The sequence below is a fragment of the Macrobrachium nipponense genome, chromosome 38 (assembly GCF_015104395.2).
Source record: "Macrobrachium nipponense isolate FS-2020 chromosome 38, ASM1510439v2, whole genome shotgun sequence".
In the NCBI taxonomy this organism is placed as follows: Eukaryota; Metazoa; Arthropoda; class Malacostraca; order Decapoda; family Palaemonidae; genus Macrobrachium; species Macrobrachium nipponense.
In genome coordinates, this window is record NC_061098.1 from 15,195,250 (window position 1) to 15,213,283 (window position 18,034).

Sequence of the window (18,034 nt, forward strand, 5' to 3'; positions counted from 1 at the left end):
TTGTTCCATTAACTCATGCTATATTACGATCATTTTTACATTCTAAACTATTTCCACAATTTTTAAATGTCTCCCGTAACTGTGATGGGGCAAAAACCCCACCGCTAGAACTATTCCGTAATGCTAATGATTGATCCATTCACCAATGACATGCATTTATTTGAAGCAAAAAATTTGTGGAGACATATATGTGGATTATAGGTAAACACGGGTTTTAATCATTCTCCATTTTAGAATATGCATATTTATTGCATTTTTTTATTTCTGTGAAACGGTTATAACTCGTCAATTCCAAGTTCTATTTGAGCAAGTCAGGCTCAGGGCCACTTGATGGCTGATCTCATGTAGTACAACCAGAATAATCCTCACAAGGACAAGTTGGCATTGTAGAACTATTCGCTTGCTCGAAAAAAAAAAAAAGGACTTTACTGTGTATATCCGTATACGTGTGAGGTATGCATGATACTTGGCATTAATGACAAACTAATAAAAGTTCATTCATGGTTTTAAAGCAGAAGAAAAATAAAGTAGACCAGATTAATGCGATCAGCGGAGAAACAGTGTCGTGATATGGGTGCACATAGAAGGAAGGGTACCTCGGCTACGCACGAGTAAGGAATAGAAGAGGAAAAATAATTTAAAAACTGTATGAAATAGTTAAACTGGCAACTGAAAGGAAATGTTGCTATCGGAAGGGATCTGCATTACTTTAAAATATATTTTCTCCACCTGTTCGGAGCTGCAAATTAGCTTAGCAAAGAAAGAGCGAGAGAGTAATCTGCATTGCAAAGATAACAACTGTTTTCAATACAACCAGACATATATGCGCCAGTATTTCATGTGAGCGGAGTATATCTACCCTATATCTGCGGTAATTTGTGTCCGTGAAAAATGGCCTTCCAAATGGCTGTACCCAGCCAGTTCTAAATTATTCTTCTCATCCACAACTTTTCACGAAGAATCTTGAGCCAAAAGCTCAAGTTTAATTATTTCTTATTTGGGAACTGCGAATCTGTGAATCCACGAAATTGGTATGATAATAATATTGTCAGAGCATTTTTTTTATTATTATTATTATTGGCTAAAGTGCATGGAAATGGCCCCCATAAAAACGAAATATGCCCGATTTTTTCTTTGCTCTGTATGTAATAGTTATTGAATAATTTTATTCCTCAAATAAAATAAACAGTGTATCACAGCGCGTACTGCTAGGTAACCAAACAGCATCTAGGTTGCAAAACAAACATCAAATGATACCGCTCCCATAAAAATAGCGTGGGAAGCACAAGGTGGTCTAGGACAGGGTCCTTACGTATATCTTACTGGAATCACAGATGGAGGACATTGGGAGAGGATAAACATTATATGTGTAATTTTGAATTGCAAATGAGCGTTTTTTCACTCGGAATTTGCGTAACGTCACAAGAAAATTTGTATCAAGGATTGTACAAATATTTAAATTGTATAATTATCATACATTTTAGTTTGTGTAATCCTTTCTTTATCCACATAAAAAAAAAATATCCAGAAATACATTTTTTAGTTAGTCAACATTCAACAACCAATTCCAGTTGGACTAAGAAGGCTTCTTTGTAAAAGACTAAAGTTTGATTTTGTAGGGATGAATAAAGTAACCTTCTAGTCTCTTGAATCTGTCTCTACGCGACTAGCGACCTAATCTGAATGATTTCCACTGAACTAAACAATCATTTCAATAAGGACAAAATAAAACACATAAGAAATTATTGAACAAGAAAACAAAAATATAACATAATTTAACTGGCAAAAGCTTACACAGACTTACTAAATAGGAGGAATTAGTAAAAGGCAAAATGAATAAAGAAGTTTTCATTACTGTTACATATTCTTTTACAAACTTTAAAATCTTCATAAAAATACACCATATACTTAAATGTAGTACATAATATGGAATGCCACGTAACTTCAAAAACCTAACCCTCCATTATATAAAAAAGAATAACCTATGATCATTATGTATTTCCCTTCTTCCTTATGTTAACATAAAAATGGGCAAGGCAATGATATCCTTAACGTACTTTATTAGAATCATTATTCTTTTGTTGTTATATATATATATATATTATATATATATAATATATATATATTATATATTATATATTATATATATTATATATATATATATATATATATATATATATATATATCTTAATATATATATATCTATTAATATATATACATATATATATATATATATATGTTAATATATATAATATATATATATATATAATATATATATATATATTATATATGATAATATATATATATATATATATATATATATATATATATATATATATATATATATATATATATATATATATATATATATTATACATATAATATATATATATATTATATATATATATATATATATATATATATATTATATATATATATATATATATATATATATGTGTGTGCTGCACTATTTGAACTGTAGGTGAGTTTGTTTATGATTACTTGGAAGATAACTACAAGACTACTTATCCATGCTCTGATGCTTCAAGCTAAAAACAAAAATAATAATAAATAAAATTAAAATACAAAAAATAAATAAAACCGACCACAATCCACTTAGAGCACATCATGTATAAATTTATGAGTGGTCTAAAAATCCTAGCCATAGACACAAGGGCTTTTTTTTTTTATATCACTGATATTTTCTTCAATGCCACAAAGTTATTCTAACAAGGCAATGACTCAGATCATTAATACTTTAAGTACACATTTCTTATTTGGTAAACCCATAGTATCAATCCAAACAAAACATATAAAGCTTCAGCTTAAAGTAAATGGATACGCAGAAACATCAGCAACTTAAATACAGCATTGCCTATATATTAAAATTATTTTAATTGTTCAACCATTTTCCCAACACAACTGCTTTTCTGTAATAAGGCATCTTTCAATTCCATCTATTCACTATTTTTAGTTAAAAAAAAATAAGTAATCAGGAAACTAGTACAAAGGCTCTACAAAGACAATATTTGACGTCTCTTGATTAGTTAAAAGCAACGACAAAGAACCAGATTCTCCTTAGTCACTTGAATATTATGGCATCAACCTACATACACCCCATAATGAATGTCAATGTTAACCAAAGTTATCCATCCCTGGATAATCTATATACACAGTGCTAAAGTAGTACAAATTGCAAATAGGAGTTGAAAATCATCAGAACATGCTAATGCAGTCAACATATCTAATCATTTATATGAACCATAAAGCCACTAATGACTATATTTGGACCATAGGTATTTATGTACACAAACTGGTGCTTCATATGAGCAAGAATATGAATGAAGCAAGAATATAATAAAGTCAAGACTATATTTGATAGATAAGCAATTCATAGGCATTAAAACTGAGAAACATTACTTGGGCATAAAAAGCCAAGCAAAAAATTCTACTTCCTTACTTCTTATAAGTACATTATTCAAAATTGTGTAACAATTACGCCATTTAAAATTATAGGACAACTATCAAATGTGCCACAAGTTATTGTACTGTTCCAGTACTATGCAATATTGTACTAAGATTCCTCAACTTACGCATCTGCAGCTTTCAACCAGTTGCTACAAATATGCTCAATCCCTCACAGTTCAACGTGAACCTGTTTGGCCGACTACATCCAACGAATAAAAAATATAACATTTGTTCTTGTTACTAGTATACATAGATGACAGAACTCAAGTTTCTGGGTACTCCTAAATCTTCAATATACATATTTCATGGTAAGTATATACGATAACAATTAGACACAAACTCCAACATATGCATTGACTTTGTAAATCTTACTATTATAAAGAGATGCATATGGACAACCTTCCACATAAAAAATAAACTACAATTTGTTCTGAACAATCTCACGCCTTATACTATATACTTGCAGATTTACTGGTTTCAAATTTCAAAAGGATTAACATTTGTCATACATCACCAACAGAAATTAATGAACATGAAAAGTTACCATATACAAGTCCTCTTCTCACATTTCATGAATACAATTTAGAATCTAACAGAAAGCCATTCACTGAAAATCAACCAACAGAGAAGTGACTGACTGGAACCTACAAGTCTACAAAGGACAAGAATCTCGTCATGGTTTTCTTAAGTTAATTTACAACACACTACGTTCTCTGATTTTGTCTATTAATTCAAATGTTCAGTAAACTTTTAAAATACATAAAATTCATTTCTGTATTCATTACACTCTCAACAAATCTGCATGCAAACTACCTTGATAACTCTTAAAAAATTTATTTAAACCTCACCAGTTCTGCATATCTCTATTATAATATGAGCTGCTAGCACTTAGTGCACTAACTTATGCAGTTTCTGTTACCATTTTCTTGATCAATTTTCCTTTTATTTTTTCCTTACAATCATATTAGTCAATATTTACTCCCTATCTCAAAAGTACTGGACTATGTACATACCTTTATGCTTTCAAGATTAGTTTTAAAAAATCAGAATGGAAAAATAAAGACATCAAAAAGGAATATTAGTGTAAAAAAATATAGCATTAAAAAATGGAGTGGAGAACACTAACAGAAGGCATACAATGGCAGCAGTAGTATTATGTAGTGTGACATTGGGGAGTGGGTATAGAAATATTGTACAGCATAGATACAGCTGTAGAATTAAGATATAGACAAGGCAACTGCCGGGAAGAGGAAATTCTTCAAGCTCTCCCAAGGATGAGGACAGAGATGCAGTCAGAAAGAAGAGGAGGGAGTCTAATGGCAGGTAAGAAGGGTCAAGGAGTTGGCAGGAATGAATCTCAGCACATGGGAGAATCAAATCCAAATCTCAGCACAGCAGAAGGGAAAGAGACAATACTCCTGACAGCATATGGTGGGAAAGACTGGAAAAAGTGACAAGATCAAAGTATACAAAAGATGAAAATGGAGAAACCTGAAACACATGATATTGGTGTCTTCCACAAGCTAGTGATTCAAGCTCACTGTGAACATAGACATCGATAACAGACCTTTAGAATTAATAACCACTCCATAGACACCAATAACAGACCTTTAGAATTAGTAACCACTCCATAGACACCAATAACAGACCTTTGGAATTAGTGACCACTCCAGAATGGACCTGATTCTTCTAGCTGAGACTGACTGCAATCATATGCCTACCTGGAGCAAACCTTGGGACTATGCTGACATGATTTGCCTCCACCCAAGCAAAGAAAGGTTTCTACTGCCAGCTAGCATGGTATCTTGGATAACGTTCAACTCTGGCGTCTAAAGTAAACCACCATCAATGACTTGTTAGTCATACATTCATACTTTCATCAAGAAGAGAAATGAATGCTTTGAGACTTTGCTGAACTCAAGGTTCCATATTTAGAATCAAAATCAAACTTTCTCCACCTTGACAGCAAAATGATACATTTTCACAGGAGTGTACATATAATTACAACTCTACCCCAACCAGTATTCGAATGTATGTCTTGATGGGTCAAAAGTTGTTGGGGGCTTGATTCACTCAGCCATCAAAGAGATAGTATATATTTCTTTCAATTTTGTTGTACATATTCCTGTCAAATTCAGGTTCTTTACTTAGAAAGAATTGAGATCAGCCCATCATGAAAGACAAGTGATAGGATTATCACTAATTTTACATATTTCTACACTCTAAAATATGCCCAACAAATTCCATCACTATCAAATTCACTTTAATTTGAGAATAACTTGAAACCAATGGGAATTCTAAGTCCGTGACCAGGATTTTTAACCTGTCTTTAATATTGGGGTAGATCTGAAGCTGTGCTGAAGGGAAATAAGGAAAAAGGTAAAACAAAATTTATCATAGGAGATGCAAATAAAATTGTAGTCTGAGAAGAATGCAGTCCTGTAATGATGGAGCGAATATTCTGAAGAACTGATGAACAAACAGAGGATAAATGAGAGGAAGCTCTGAATGATGCATGAATAAAAGGATTGATGAAAATAAAAAAAATGCTGCAAAAGTTTTTTAAGTGAAAGTGGATTGTTAAATTGTTGAGACAAAATTTAGAATATATGCAGACTGTTGAGCAAACTCCCCTTTTTGGAAAATTCAGTAGAGGCAGAGGATGAACAGGAGAAAAATGTAGAATCTGTTGATATGAATGGTTTCCTAAGTACATATGGAGTAAGAAAAGTTGATGAAAGAATTAAAATGGAAATATAAACTCATGGAAAAAAGGTTAGCATAAACAAAATTTTGGATTAATGTTTTGAGCTGGTTTGGTTAAGTGGTGAGAAGGATAAAAAATGGTTTGGGGAAAAGTGTACAGATAAGGATGAGATGGACTTCAATAAAGGGCTGGTTAAATGATGAGTGTTGGATGGAAGGCCTTCGTTCTATCCATGAAGTGTATGAGTATATGCCAGAGGTGATTGGTGCAGTATATGCAGGGAGTCCATGTAATGTTGACATGTATTCAGTGTATATAAGAGACGGAGAAGTTTTCCCTAGTCTATTCTTGATCCAGCACTTAATGATGAATGTGGAAGTGACTGTTGTCGCATTTGTATCTGAAGCCTCCATTAATTAGAAGAAATAGCATAGTGACAGAATACACAATCATATAATATATACTGTATAAGCATATAACTAACTGTCTATGTACATTTGTACTATATAATTTTGTATGTACAGAGCATATGGTCACTACATGAAAAATAGTGATGATACTAAGATTTTCCTGTGTAGCATTGACAACTTTTTTCATTTATTATAAGATAGTTTGACCAGACCTGTGAGTTATATTTCTTGACTTTAGGAGGCATAGCCTCAGATTCTCAAGGGCTGTAACTGGGGGAAAGTCACTGTGACAGAAGTATAGCGACTAACTTGGGTGAGACCAGAGGGGTGTGAAAACTAAAAAGGCAAAAAGTAATGCAACTGACAGCATGCACACTGTAACATGTCATCCAAATTATTTTGACTTGCAGAAAGACAGCATTTATCCCTCCCTTGTCCACTTAATGAGGCAGATTAGACTCCTCTTTGACATGTGCTATTCTAGTTACACAATTCTTTATAAATTCCACACTCCTGCAATTTGAATATTCAACTTCAAAACTGTATTTCTTGAGCTCACTTCATTGAGGGATGTTCCACACATGGTGCGCCTTACCACACTATTAGTAGGCAGAACTAAAGGTTCTTTGCAGCATTCCTATGGATTACACTACACTGCATCTTGCGTTTTACTTTTCATGTTGCATTCCCTCTCTTCCCATGGAGCACCCAAGTTCTTGACCTTTGTTTTGTTTCAATCTTCACTGCTCATTCAGAAACAATTCATGATCTGAAGTGCTTTGGTGGTCTCCCAAGACGAACCTCAAAGCTAATGATTGATGTCACCCTTTTTAGGCCTATGTAAGTTATATTGACAATTTTTGTCACCAGATGTTTCTGGACCAAAATGCTTACCAAATCTTACTCTCTATCATAAAAATATGATATTTTACTTAATGGATTAATATGTTCTTTTAATTTTTTATTTCTAACTCTAAATAAAAAATATGCTTAGCTTTACTGGAACAAGATCATAGGAACAGATTGCAGTGGATCTATAGTTAATAAGCAAATTTTTAATTAACTGACAGTACTAAACTCTGTAATAGTTTCTTTTCAATAAAATCATTACATAAAAATTTATATTTGTGCTTTGTGCAATGAATCGTAGTCCTGAACTTGGATCGATTAAAATATAAGTAAAAACATATCCTCTTAAGCATCTTTTAAGAAATGGAGAAATCCTGTCACATAAAAAAATTATATTGAAATACTATTTTACTCATATCCTAATGGTTTTAAAAATGCTTAATTAGGAAACAATATAAAAATGGCAATTCAAAATAATGTAGTTGTCATCAACACTGAAATCCAGATGATGTCAAATGAAGTCATCCACTGAGAAAGTTCACGGCAAGGAATAAAAGCAAAACTACATCCACATTAGGGTCAGTGTGCTTTCCCCTTCATAAAATTTTAAATGACCACGAAATCTCAAAGCATAGAAGAAGCATAAAAAAATATATTACTAGTACTTGGAATATATCCATAGCATTACTTTCTATGAATAAATATTAAAAGTCTACAACTCTTAAAACCCTACAGAAGGCTTTGTAAGGTAGTACCTGGCTTTATCCTTTTGTTTTGTTTTGCCCCTTTTACTTAGCATTTTCTTACCCATTGGTCTCTTCCTGGGGAGGAATTCACCTCATTTGACACTGCATGCTGATTGTCAGCTCTCATTCAAGAACCCACCACTCAGACCAGCCCTATGAGACTAGATAAAAGGCGACTCAGTGGGTTAGCAACAATACTCTGTAACTGTAATGATGAAAATTTAATGCATCAAATAAGATTAAATTCCGTTAAATACAGTAACAAATTTCAGAAGACCTTGGAATTCATCATACAGTATACTTAAAATATGAAACTAATAAAATAGCAAAATTAAAGATACTTGCAATCTGTTACATTATCAAATAATATTCCCCCTAAGGACAAGTTCTTTTGTAAACACTTTAATTCCTTGCTTTTTTCTCATTCAAGTTGTATATTATATCCTGAAGACCACGATAAGCGATTTCCCTATCTCTGCAATCATTTTACTTATGCTGTAGAGTACACTACACTGTGTTTATACCAAATTTCTGTTTTTCTTCCAATGAATTCAATATATATTAAGGCCTAGCAATACTATTTATTGCTGGGAAATCATTTTCATTCAAAATATTGTTAAATCAGCTACCAATAATATTTTCAGGAAAGTGACCAGTAAATAAATCTCTTGTAATACGACTTCTACATGTCCAAAATCCCTTCCAAAATCTTTTTAAAAATTCAAAAGTTTATTACTAGGAAAGACCAAGCAATGATTTTGTATAATGCATAAGAGCATTCACCTAAACTACTCTTCATTTTGTTTAGTTGCAAAGGTATCATATCAATCTACCACTGAGACAAGCTTTTAATTACCAATATACTGTATAATTAATGTAATCCAAGAGTTTTAGTAGTAATATAAATATTTCCTTTCCTGCACAAATAATTAATTTTATTTTCATTATTATTAATGAAAAATATTCACAGCAAATAGGATTTTTTTTTAAACTAATAAAACTTCTATTTCCTACTGTCACAGCTACTGTATTATTAAATGTTCCTTTATATCTATGATTATGAAATGTTTGTGAGGCTTAAATTACAACTTTATGTACAATGAATGTGATAATGTACATGAATGAGGTGCTGTGGGAAGGGTACAAATTCTCAGAAAACTAGCCAGAAGCTAATTACTGTAACCTTTACGAGGAGCATAACCTTAAAAAAGAAAAAAAACTAAATGAAACTTGGATCAGCATTCTGCTATTACACAGTTCAATCACATCATGGCTCCTTCACTAGACCTACTCAATGTGAAAACTGTCTGAAAATGATATTACAGCATTGCTCCATCAGTGAAATGTTACAATAACCAGTCAGACTTTCTTACTGACAGAAGATGACTACTAGACCATCAACATTGCCAATAATACCAATGCTTGGGGCAAATGTTCCGTTTGACATATTTACCTACATATATAAAACCACAGCCTGAACTGCAACCTCAAATTCCTCAGAACAATATTCATACCTAACTGGACAGTTCATAGGAAAATGAACATTCCCTTAACAGATGCATGAAGTAAATTAATATGTAATATATCAAGTACGTACATGCTGTACTGAATGTTATATTGTAAATATGAATTGTATAATATTTGTGTATTAGATACTGGAGTGTACAAAAGGGTTCCACTAAAGATTTATGGAATTTTCATCATAACCACATTTGTAGCAAGCAATGTTTCCACAAAATATGGAAAGTTCCTGGGAAAGTTACGTATTTTCAACTTACTAATGGACTCCCACTGTGTTAATCTATCAATTACCCAAATTTCTGATTGATCAAATATATAATGAGAAAACATGTTCTGCAGCAAAGTTTACACTTATCTATATTGTAGTTCCTTTCAACTTAAAAACTTATCTAAATGATTCCTTTCTGTTTAAATTATCCTTTACAATCTGCTTGATAATTCCTGTACCTAATAATGATGATAGCAAATATGACAATATATTCTGAAATGGACAAGCATTATCATGTGTACTTTTTTGTAGTTAAAATATAACTTACAATTCATGGTCAAACTGTAGATCACTGTTTTATACAAATGTTAAAATCCAAACCTTTCACAACACCTGTGCACTAGTCAAGCCCCAAAATTCTCTGGTTGTCCCAGAGCCAGTCTATGTAGAAATTGAGCATGTGATCAGTGGGACGTACTTTACGCCACTCATTGACACAAAATATTCTGTAAGAGTCATTTCCATACTTGCCTATCCCATGTAGTTCTTTGGGATATAACCAGTCCTTAGTTTGGTATTCCTCTGGAAAAAAACAAAAAAAAAGTGATAAGTAAATGAAAATATAATTCTAACCTAAATAATTAAATCCAACTATTTGCATAAATTTTACTCCAAAGTTTTTGTCTTAACATAGCTCAAGTAGTGTAAAAATATAATAGCAATTTAGTGGAAAAAAACAGCTCATATGTCTAGAATATTTTACTCATTCATTCTTTAGTCATCTCTTCTTTTCCTTCTCCTACTTCTTCAAGGTTCAAATAAGATATGCCCAAATTACAGAATCAAATTATGACTTTGCACTGTCTCAATTTTCGTTAGTACCAACTAACATCTCACAGATTTGCCCATCTTTAACTGTGACATTCTAAGACACTTCACTCACCAATGCATACTATAAAAAAAATTTACAGCTAACCTGAAAATCGAATGATCATCTTAGCTCGTTTTTCATGAAGTCCGAGAGGCTGAATGAGTTCAGCTATGTCTTCCCATTTGGCTTTGCAAGCTTCTTCTGAAGTAGGCCATTTATCAAGAAACTTCCAAAGGATGTTTTTCCCTAGAGCTTCTTCCCCTGTAAAGGAGGAATGTTAATAATAAAAGGGAATACTAGAAAGTAACAAAAAGGTTAATAACGTATAATCAACAACAAAGATGAACAGAGACCAAGCAAAAGCTAAAGTGTTACCCAATGCATAAGTAAACATGATAATTCATCTGTATAAAAGGGTAAAAATATAATGACCTAAAGCAGATGAGGACATGAAAATACAATTTCCTCATAAATTATATCATGCCACTTACCTGTAGTTCTGTTGAGAAATATTGTTCCAACCAACAGTTTCCATGGATCATGATATAAGACCTCCTGCAGCAAGTTAAAAGGCGACTTAGGAGGGTTCCACTTCTCACTTCCTTTCAGTCTTAACCTACTTGGTTCTGATTTCTGTTTAAAGTACTCAGATCGCTTTTTCTTTCCTGGAATTCCTATAACATATAAAAAAAGTACAGCAAATAAATGATCAAATGATAAATACATTTTACAATTAATATTCATAGCATACCTACAAGTACACACCAATAAACTAAAAGTAAAATAATTTATATAATTGCATAATACCATTGTAGTAAAAAGAAATTACAAAATTGTTTGAAGATCAGAAAATGAATGCATACTAACGAGAGAGAGAGAGAGAGAGAGAGAGAGAGAGAGAGAGAGAGAGAGAGAGAGAGAGAGAGAGAGAGAGAGAGAGAGAGAGAGAGAGAGAGTGTCTTGTCTTGCTTAAAAAGATAATCAGACATCATACTGATGTATGAGTGGGACATTCCACTTCATGGCACTAGAATTTATAGATGTTACTCTTTAAGTTTTCAATCTGTGGAGAAAGTTAGCAGCTCTGAAGTTCTTGTGACATACAATAGACTTGACACAGATGGAAGGATTCAAGGGTGTAACATTCTTATTGTTGATATGTCTCAGGGTGTCCTTGTACTCGCATAATGTGTGTATATTGAATCTCTTGTCAAAGTACTTGACAATGTCATCACCATTAGGAATCTGGAGGGCATTTTATTTCATTTTGTTTTTCATAACTTCAGCTCATCTATATCCCGATCATCTTGCAAATATCTTTGGTCAATTATACAGTATTCATGAGAACATGCAGTACTCATTCAGGTTTTTAACACGTGGAACAGTGAGAGTCCTCATGACGAACATGTTGATTACTGACTTACTGTATCTTCTCTTAAACTGGTTTATCACTGTTGAACACTGAGAAGTAAAACTTCTACAATATCCACTTCATACAATTACACAATTATAATGAGCACATCAAACCACATTACATACACACTGCACCATTCACTCTTATCATGCATGCGTTCTCAAGCTTCCTGGACATCATATTTCTACCATACATTTTTTGTACTGCATTAGCTTTGTCTTTGTGTCCTGAAGCCCAGTTTGATATTTATACCTTAACTTTGCTTTTTTTAAATCTAATCTTATAGCTTTTACTTTTTCTTGTTGACACAAGTATGTCTGGCAAAATTAATTAATGTGCATCTTACTCAGGTCTGCTGTTAGGCACATCTCAAAAACAAAATTAAAAACTACTTTTTTGGGTGCTGATATTTGGAGTACCATCACCAAAGGCCTCTGTCATATCTATATATATTTGGGGTATCTGGATTTTGGGATACTTTGGTCATATCCATAGATATTTTGAGAATCTTAATTTCTAGACAGCTCAGTCATATCATATATTATGAAGCAGGAATAAAATGAATCGCAGATATCGCAGTCACATCTACTGTAGTAATTTTAATTGGATTATGTTGAATCTCCAATATTTCAGTCACATCTGATGATACTTGGAATATCTTGATTTCCAGATACCTCAGTCATATCTATTTATTTCCCATTATGTATGTGAACGACAGCCACGTCAGTCATATTCACTATGTCTGGAATAATTAGATTGTCAAATGCCCCTGTTCCATGTATGCATAATTTGAGTATCTTAATTTCCAGATAAACATCATGTCTATCGATATTTGGAATATTTTGAATCATACATGTACACCATACTATAAATGTATATACGTACGTGCATTATATTTGAGGAATATTGATTGCCAGATTTCAGTGACACCATCTATCACTGATTGCCAGACTTCAGTGATAGCATCTATCAATAATTGAATTTACGTTGAATCATGGCCACTTTAGTTATATCCATTGTTATTTCTTATAACTTTCAGATACATCAGTTATATGTATTGTTAATTGGAATATCTCGTTCGGTACTATTTTGAGTACTGTACTATATTTTGATCTCCACATACCTCTGTCATACCTTCTGATATCTAGAATAATTTTATTTCTTGATATCTAAGTTATACTAATTGGAGTATATATTCTATCAGGTTGTTCAGTTATATCTACTGATATTTAAAGTACAATACGTATCATTATTTTCAGATACCTCCAACAAACACATTGGTATTTGGAGTACTACATATCATGATTTCATAATAAATGCCCTATCTATTGATACCTGAAGTATATTAAATTACATATATGTACTGATATCTGAGTACCTTGATTCAAGGCAATCAGTAATATCTACTGGTATCTGGAATATTTTAGTGTTCAGACACCCACTTGATTCTCAAATGCCTTGGGCCATATCTACTGATATCTGAATCATCCTAAATTAGATACATTAATGATATTTTGCTGATAGAGGAATATATCTTGATTAACCTCAGTCATATCTACCAATGATGTTTTTTTTTTATATCCCAAAATTTCCATCATTCAGCAGACCCTTGAATATATCAATCTGGATATGAGACAGATTCCTGTATGTACACACACACACACACATAGATGTATCATCAATCCTATGCAAACTTTCATGGTTGCAGCTGCTCTTTCAAGGGATGTTTGTAGTAACTTATGCTTTCCTTATCTTTTGCCAAAATTCTGACCAATTACAGCTATCACAGCTACCCAGTTATCCTTATTCCAGTTTAACACACCAATAAGCCGTAGGAAGCTCATTTTGCAATGATTTCATTTTTCAGCTAACTCCTTCAAATGCATTGAATGGAAGTTTTCACAGATGCACTAAACCAGGGGTCACCAACCTTTGAATCTAAAAGAACCATTTATTTAGAAAATCATAAAAATGTAATACTGTCAGAGCTGCAATGGCAAAAATGGGCTTAGAAACTATTTATATCTCATTAAAAATCAATAAAATTAAAGCATATATGCTCTTAAAATGGAAAAAATTTAATTAAATATTGTCTTATGAGTGTTACATAATTTCTTTGTTTTAAATGAATAAAACAGTATATACCTGTTCAACAAAGGGTTCGAAAGAGCTGCAGATTGGCGACCCCTGCACTAGACACTTGAACGAAACACCTAAAAGTTTCTGAATCATTTATCAGAGCTTTGCCACAACATATATCACTACTAAAGTATGAAGGGTAAGAATAATGCCACATAATCACAAATCATCAAGAATCAATCTTAGTGTCAAAATTACACTTCATAACTAAATCAATTCAGTAAAGATTTTCTGGCATAAGCACTCTTTCCAAATTTTGTGTGAATATAGAAGTCTGTTATTAATGTTAATGATCAGATGATTTGTGACACTGTGGAGACTGAGTATTTTTTTTAATCAATTTATTTCACAATTATTTTTACAATAAATAACATTCACAATGCTTTAATTACCCATAAAAAATGAAATCCACAATCTTTTATATTGATATTATCTTTTCTTGTTGGTTATGGAAAGAGGTGATTATGCCATACATGAGAAAACATTAACAAATATGAAATTGTAAAGTATGTTTGGACATTACATAGCAAACCCACTATATAATTCATTACAGCCCCCAAAAATACAGTGACAAAAGTTAAATTTTTATTTTACTGGCATTAATCTGAACCCTGATTAGAGTACCACAATAGAAATCTATCAATAAAGTTATTACGCTCACATGAACTTCTAAACAAATCTTTTCATTAATAGGACAACAGTTTGACACGCTCCCCTTCACAAATTTGTTGGGAAAATTACTTGACATTAAGTATAAACCATTTAAACTAATATAAAACACAACGGGATAACTACAAACAATGAGGTCCATCCTTGCCATACACTAGACACCATACCTACCATGTATACATTAAGTGCAGTATTTACTTCGGGAGGTGAATTTGTTATTACTAAATCTAAAAAGTAAAACATTTAGTGTACACAGGAAAAAACTATTAGCATCCAAAATCACTGCAGTAATCCTCTACAAAACCACTACATAAATATCCAAACCATAATGCATCCACTATCGTATTTTATTCTTTAACATAAAAAATTAACATAATTAATTAAAGCTCAAGTCACTTCAAGCTGTTTAACCTACAAGTACTGTTGCTTTCACTTGACAAATTTCTGTACAAAGGAACAAAACTTAATAGATTTTTGCAAGACCTACACTCATAACAAATAACATCCAATTCCCTGGACAGTGTAATTCCACAAAAATTGTCAACATTCAAAACAGCAAGAGTTCTAAACCTAATGAAACTTATGAAACTGTCCCAGACATAACAAGACCAACAACTGAAATCCAACATGACCATCAAAGGCAAGAAATAAAGTTGAACAACTTTAAACTTGTATTCTGTTGTCTTCCTGACTTTAGATGTCTCCTTTTTGACAGTAAATATCAATAGATTTTAGTTAGAATGACCTAATTGCAGTGATGCAATACACCTGAACTGGTTGACCCTCTCTACAGTCCTTGCAGAGTTGTTACAGGGAATAGTGAACCATGAGTCATCACTGGTGACTATTTGGTACCCATGACAAAAATTAAAGGTAGATACTGAATCAATCTCTTACTGATAAACCACAACATGCAGAAGCTATGACACCCTCTGCATTTAAACAATCATCCTTCAAGGTGTAGCATATCTGAGATACATTTTTGGCTTTAGAAAAAGGAAGACTGTAGTCTGACGGCTGTCAAAATCTTGAAATAAAACAATACAGCAGCGAGACAAGTTTACTTTGTGATGCAGACACAACATCGATTTTAGAAGACCAAGTAAAATACAGGACATTATTTCTTTTGAAGTAAAATATCACTTTTCATTTTTTCCACCAGCATCCATCTAGCTCAAATACCAAGGCTTTTACTAAAACTGTTTGGGATACAGAATCTACCATAAAACAAGAAAGAGAGACAGAAAAAAAAAATTCATCCACTTGGAAATAAAAAAACTGACTAGGTTTAAAAAAGCTAGTTAATTACAACTTGTGCTTGACACAGGACTTGCCTACAAAAATTTTTTCTTCTCATGTTTACCTAACAAATAGTAAGCTAATTTCATGTAGCACGCGAGTCCTTGTAAAACTGAACAAAAACTTTTGATTTGCACAACAACTCTTGAAAAGAAAATACTATTAAGTGTTGATGTGCCTGCATTTTTCTCTTTTATTGAGAAAATGTACAGAACAGGCAACAAAGGGGCCACTATCTAACAGTCCCAAAGGAAAAACTCATAGGGAGGGACCTAACCATAATTGCATGGAATACTTGCCTCTTTCAAGATAGGCCTAAGAGAAGACTTCCTTTGATAGGGCAATGGAATTATGGTGTAATGGGTTATCACACCTCATATATGCAGGTATTTATGATAACATTATGGGAAATGAAACTCTCTTAAGACAACATTATGGGAAACAAAAATCTCTCAAGAACTAAGGGTCAACTGATTTAGCAAGCACAAAATACAGTACTTGGTTAACAACAAGGGGAATTACCATGGTGGTACGCTATACCACATGCAGGTGCACAAGCACACAGCAGCCTATTAATTCTACATGCTAGTCTAAGTGTTGAAGTAAGTATAGTATGTAGTTTTATTTTTGTACCATGAGATTATTCTTTAATGAAACAAATCACTCTTACGCTGAATAATTCCGAGAACTATCTGATGCAGCTCGAATTGTAACCAGTGATAAAATTACTATGTTCAAACTTATCATTAGCCCTGTGCAATTTTTTTCTACTATTCTATGTTTTCATGAAATGTGTGAATCAATTTTCCAAGACAGATGGTACCATAATACTTACATTTCATGATGTGACCAATTAAAAAAATGTAAAATATTCAATATTTTTTGCATACTTTGTTAAACCTTTGTATTACAATAATAATAACCCTATAGGAAAGTAATGCTTAGGTTCTTTGCAGTGACCCCTCAATTACAGCTTCATTGTTTCTTTAGCTTTCAGTTTTAATCCTTTGGGTGAGGTCTATGGGTTTAGAAATCCAACTCAAAGTGGTTGTTTTGAATTACTTTTATAAACGTTTGCATTTATGGAGATTTAAATGGTGGGACTTTGTTTTTGCATTACCCAAGGCCTTACTCTCCCAATCTGCCAAAATGAGAATCGAACTTGACTCGAACTACCACCAGGTTTAGAGACTGAACAAAGTATTGCACTGCTGGAAGTTTTCTTAAAACATCATATTGTCCATATATAAAATAATGCAGCAAATATTATTTTACATATTTACAAATTGAAAACATTTTTCCTTACAAGAAAAATTTCTGGAATTTCCTATTAGAATAATTCAGCCCATACGTACTTGATCAATCTACATAAAATAAAACACTATTCCTCATCAGCAAACCAAGACATTTCAGATATGCTTACGTCATGAGTTAAACAACAAGTTTTTCAATAAAATATCTCCACGTCTTTAAACACATGAGCTCATCTCCCATTTTTCAGAATGTTAATAAACAATATATAAATGAAACCCCTGAAACATAATTTGAAAACAAAAGTGTACAACTTTCACTGTCCAGAAATCTGGCAGTTAAATTGAATTGTAGTTTGTTTATTTTCAAATGAGGGGTTTCCAAAAAGAATGTAACTGAACTTTGAAAGCAACTTCCAAACCAGAACTGAATGCCAGTAATTACAACAGCATACAATGCTACCTCACTCTTTCATGTGGTTA

The 18,034-nt window shown here is 32.5% G+C and overlaps 1 protein-coding gene across 4 annotated transcripts in view; it reads right to left on the reverse strand.

Moving 5' to 3' along the window:
- Positions 1-8,386: 8,386 nt before the first annotated feature.
- Positions 8,387-18,034, reverse strand: part of LOC135209654 (methyl-CpG-binding domain protein 4-like) — a 56,773-nt gene continuing 47,125 nt past the window's right edge. For all 4 annotated transcript variants that reach the window (XM_064242379.1, XM_064242378.1, XM_064242381.1 and 1 more), the window contains exons 6-8: positions 11,272-11,454; positions 10,886-11,041; positions 8,387-10,491 (exon numbers count right to left, since the gene is read on the reverse strand). In XM_064242379.1, coding sequence (XP_064098449.1) covers positions 10,310-10,491; positions 10,886-11,041; positions 11,272-11,454 — 521 coding nt within the window. In that variant the 3' untranslated portion in view covers positions 8,387-10,309. The remainder of the gene's footprint in view (positions 10,492-10,885; positions 11,042-11,271; positions 11,455-18,034) is intronic.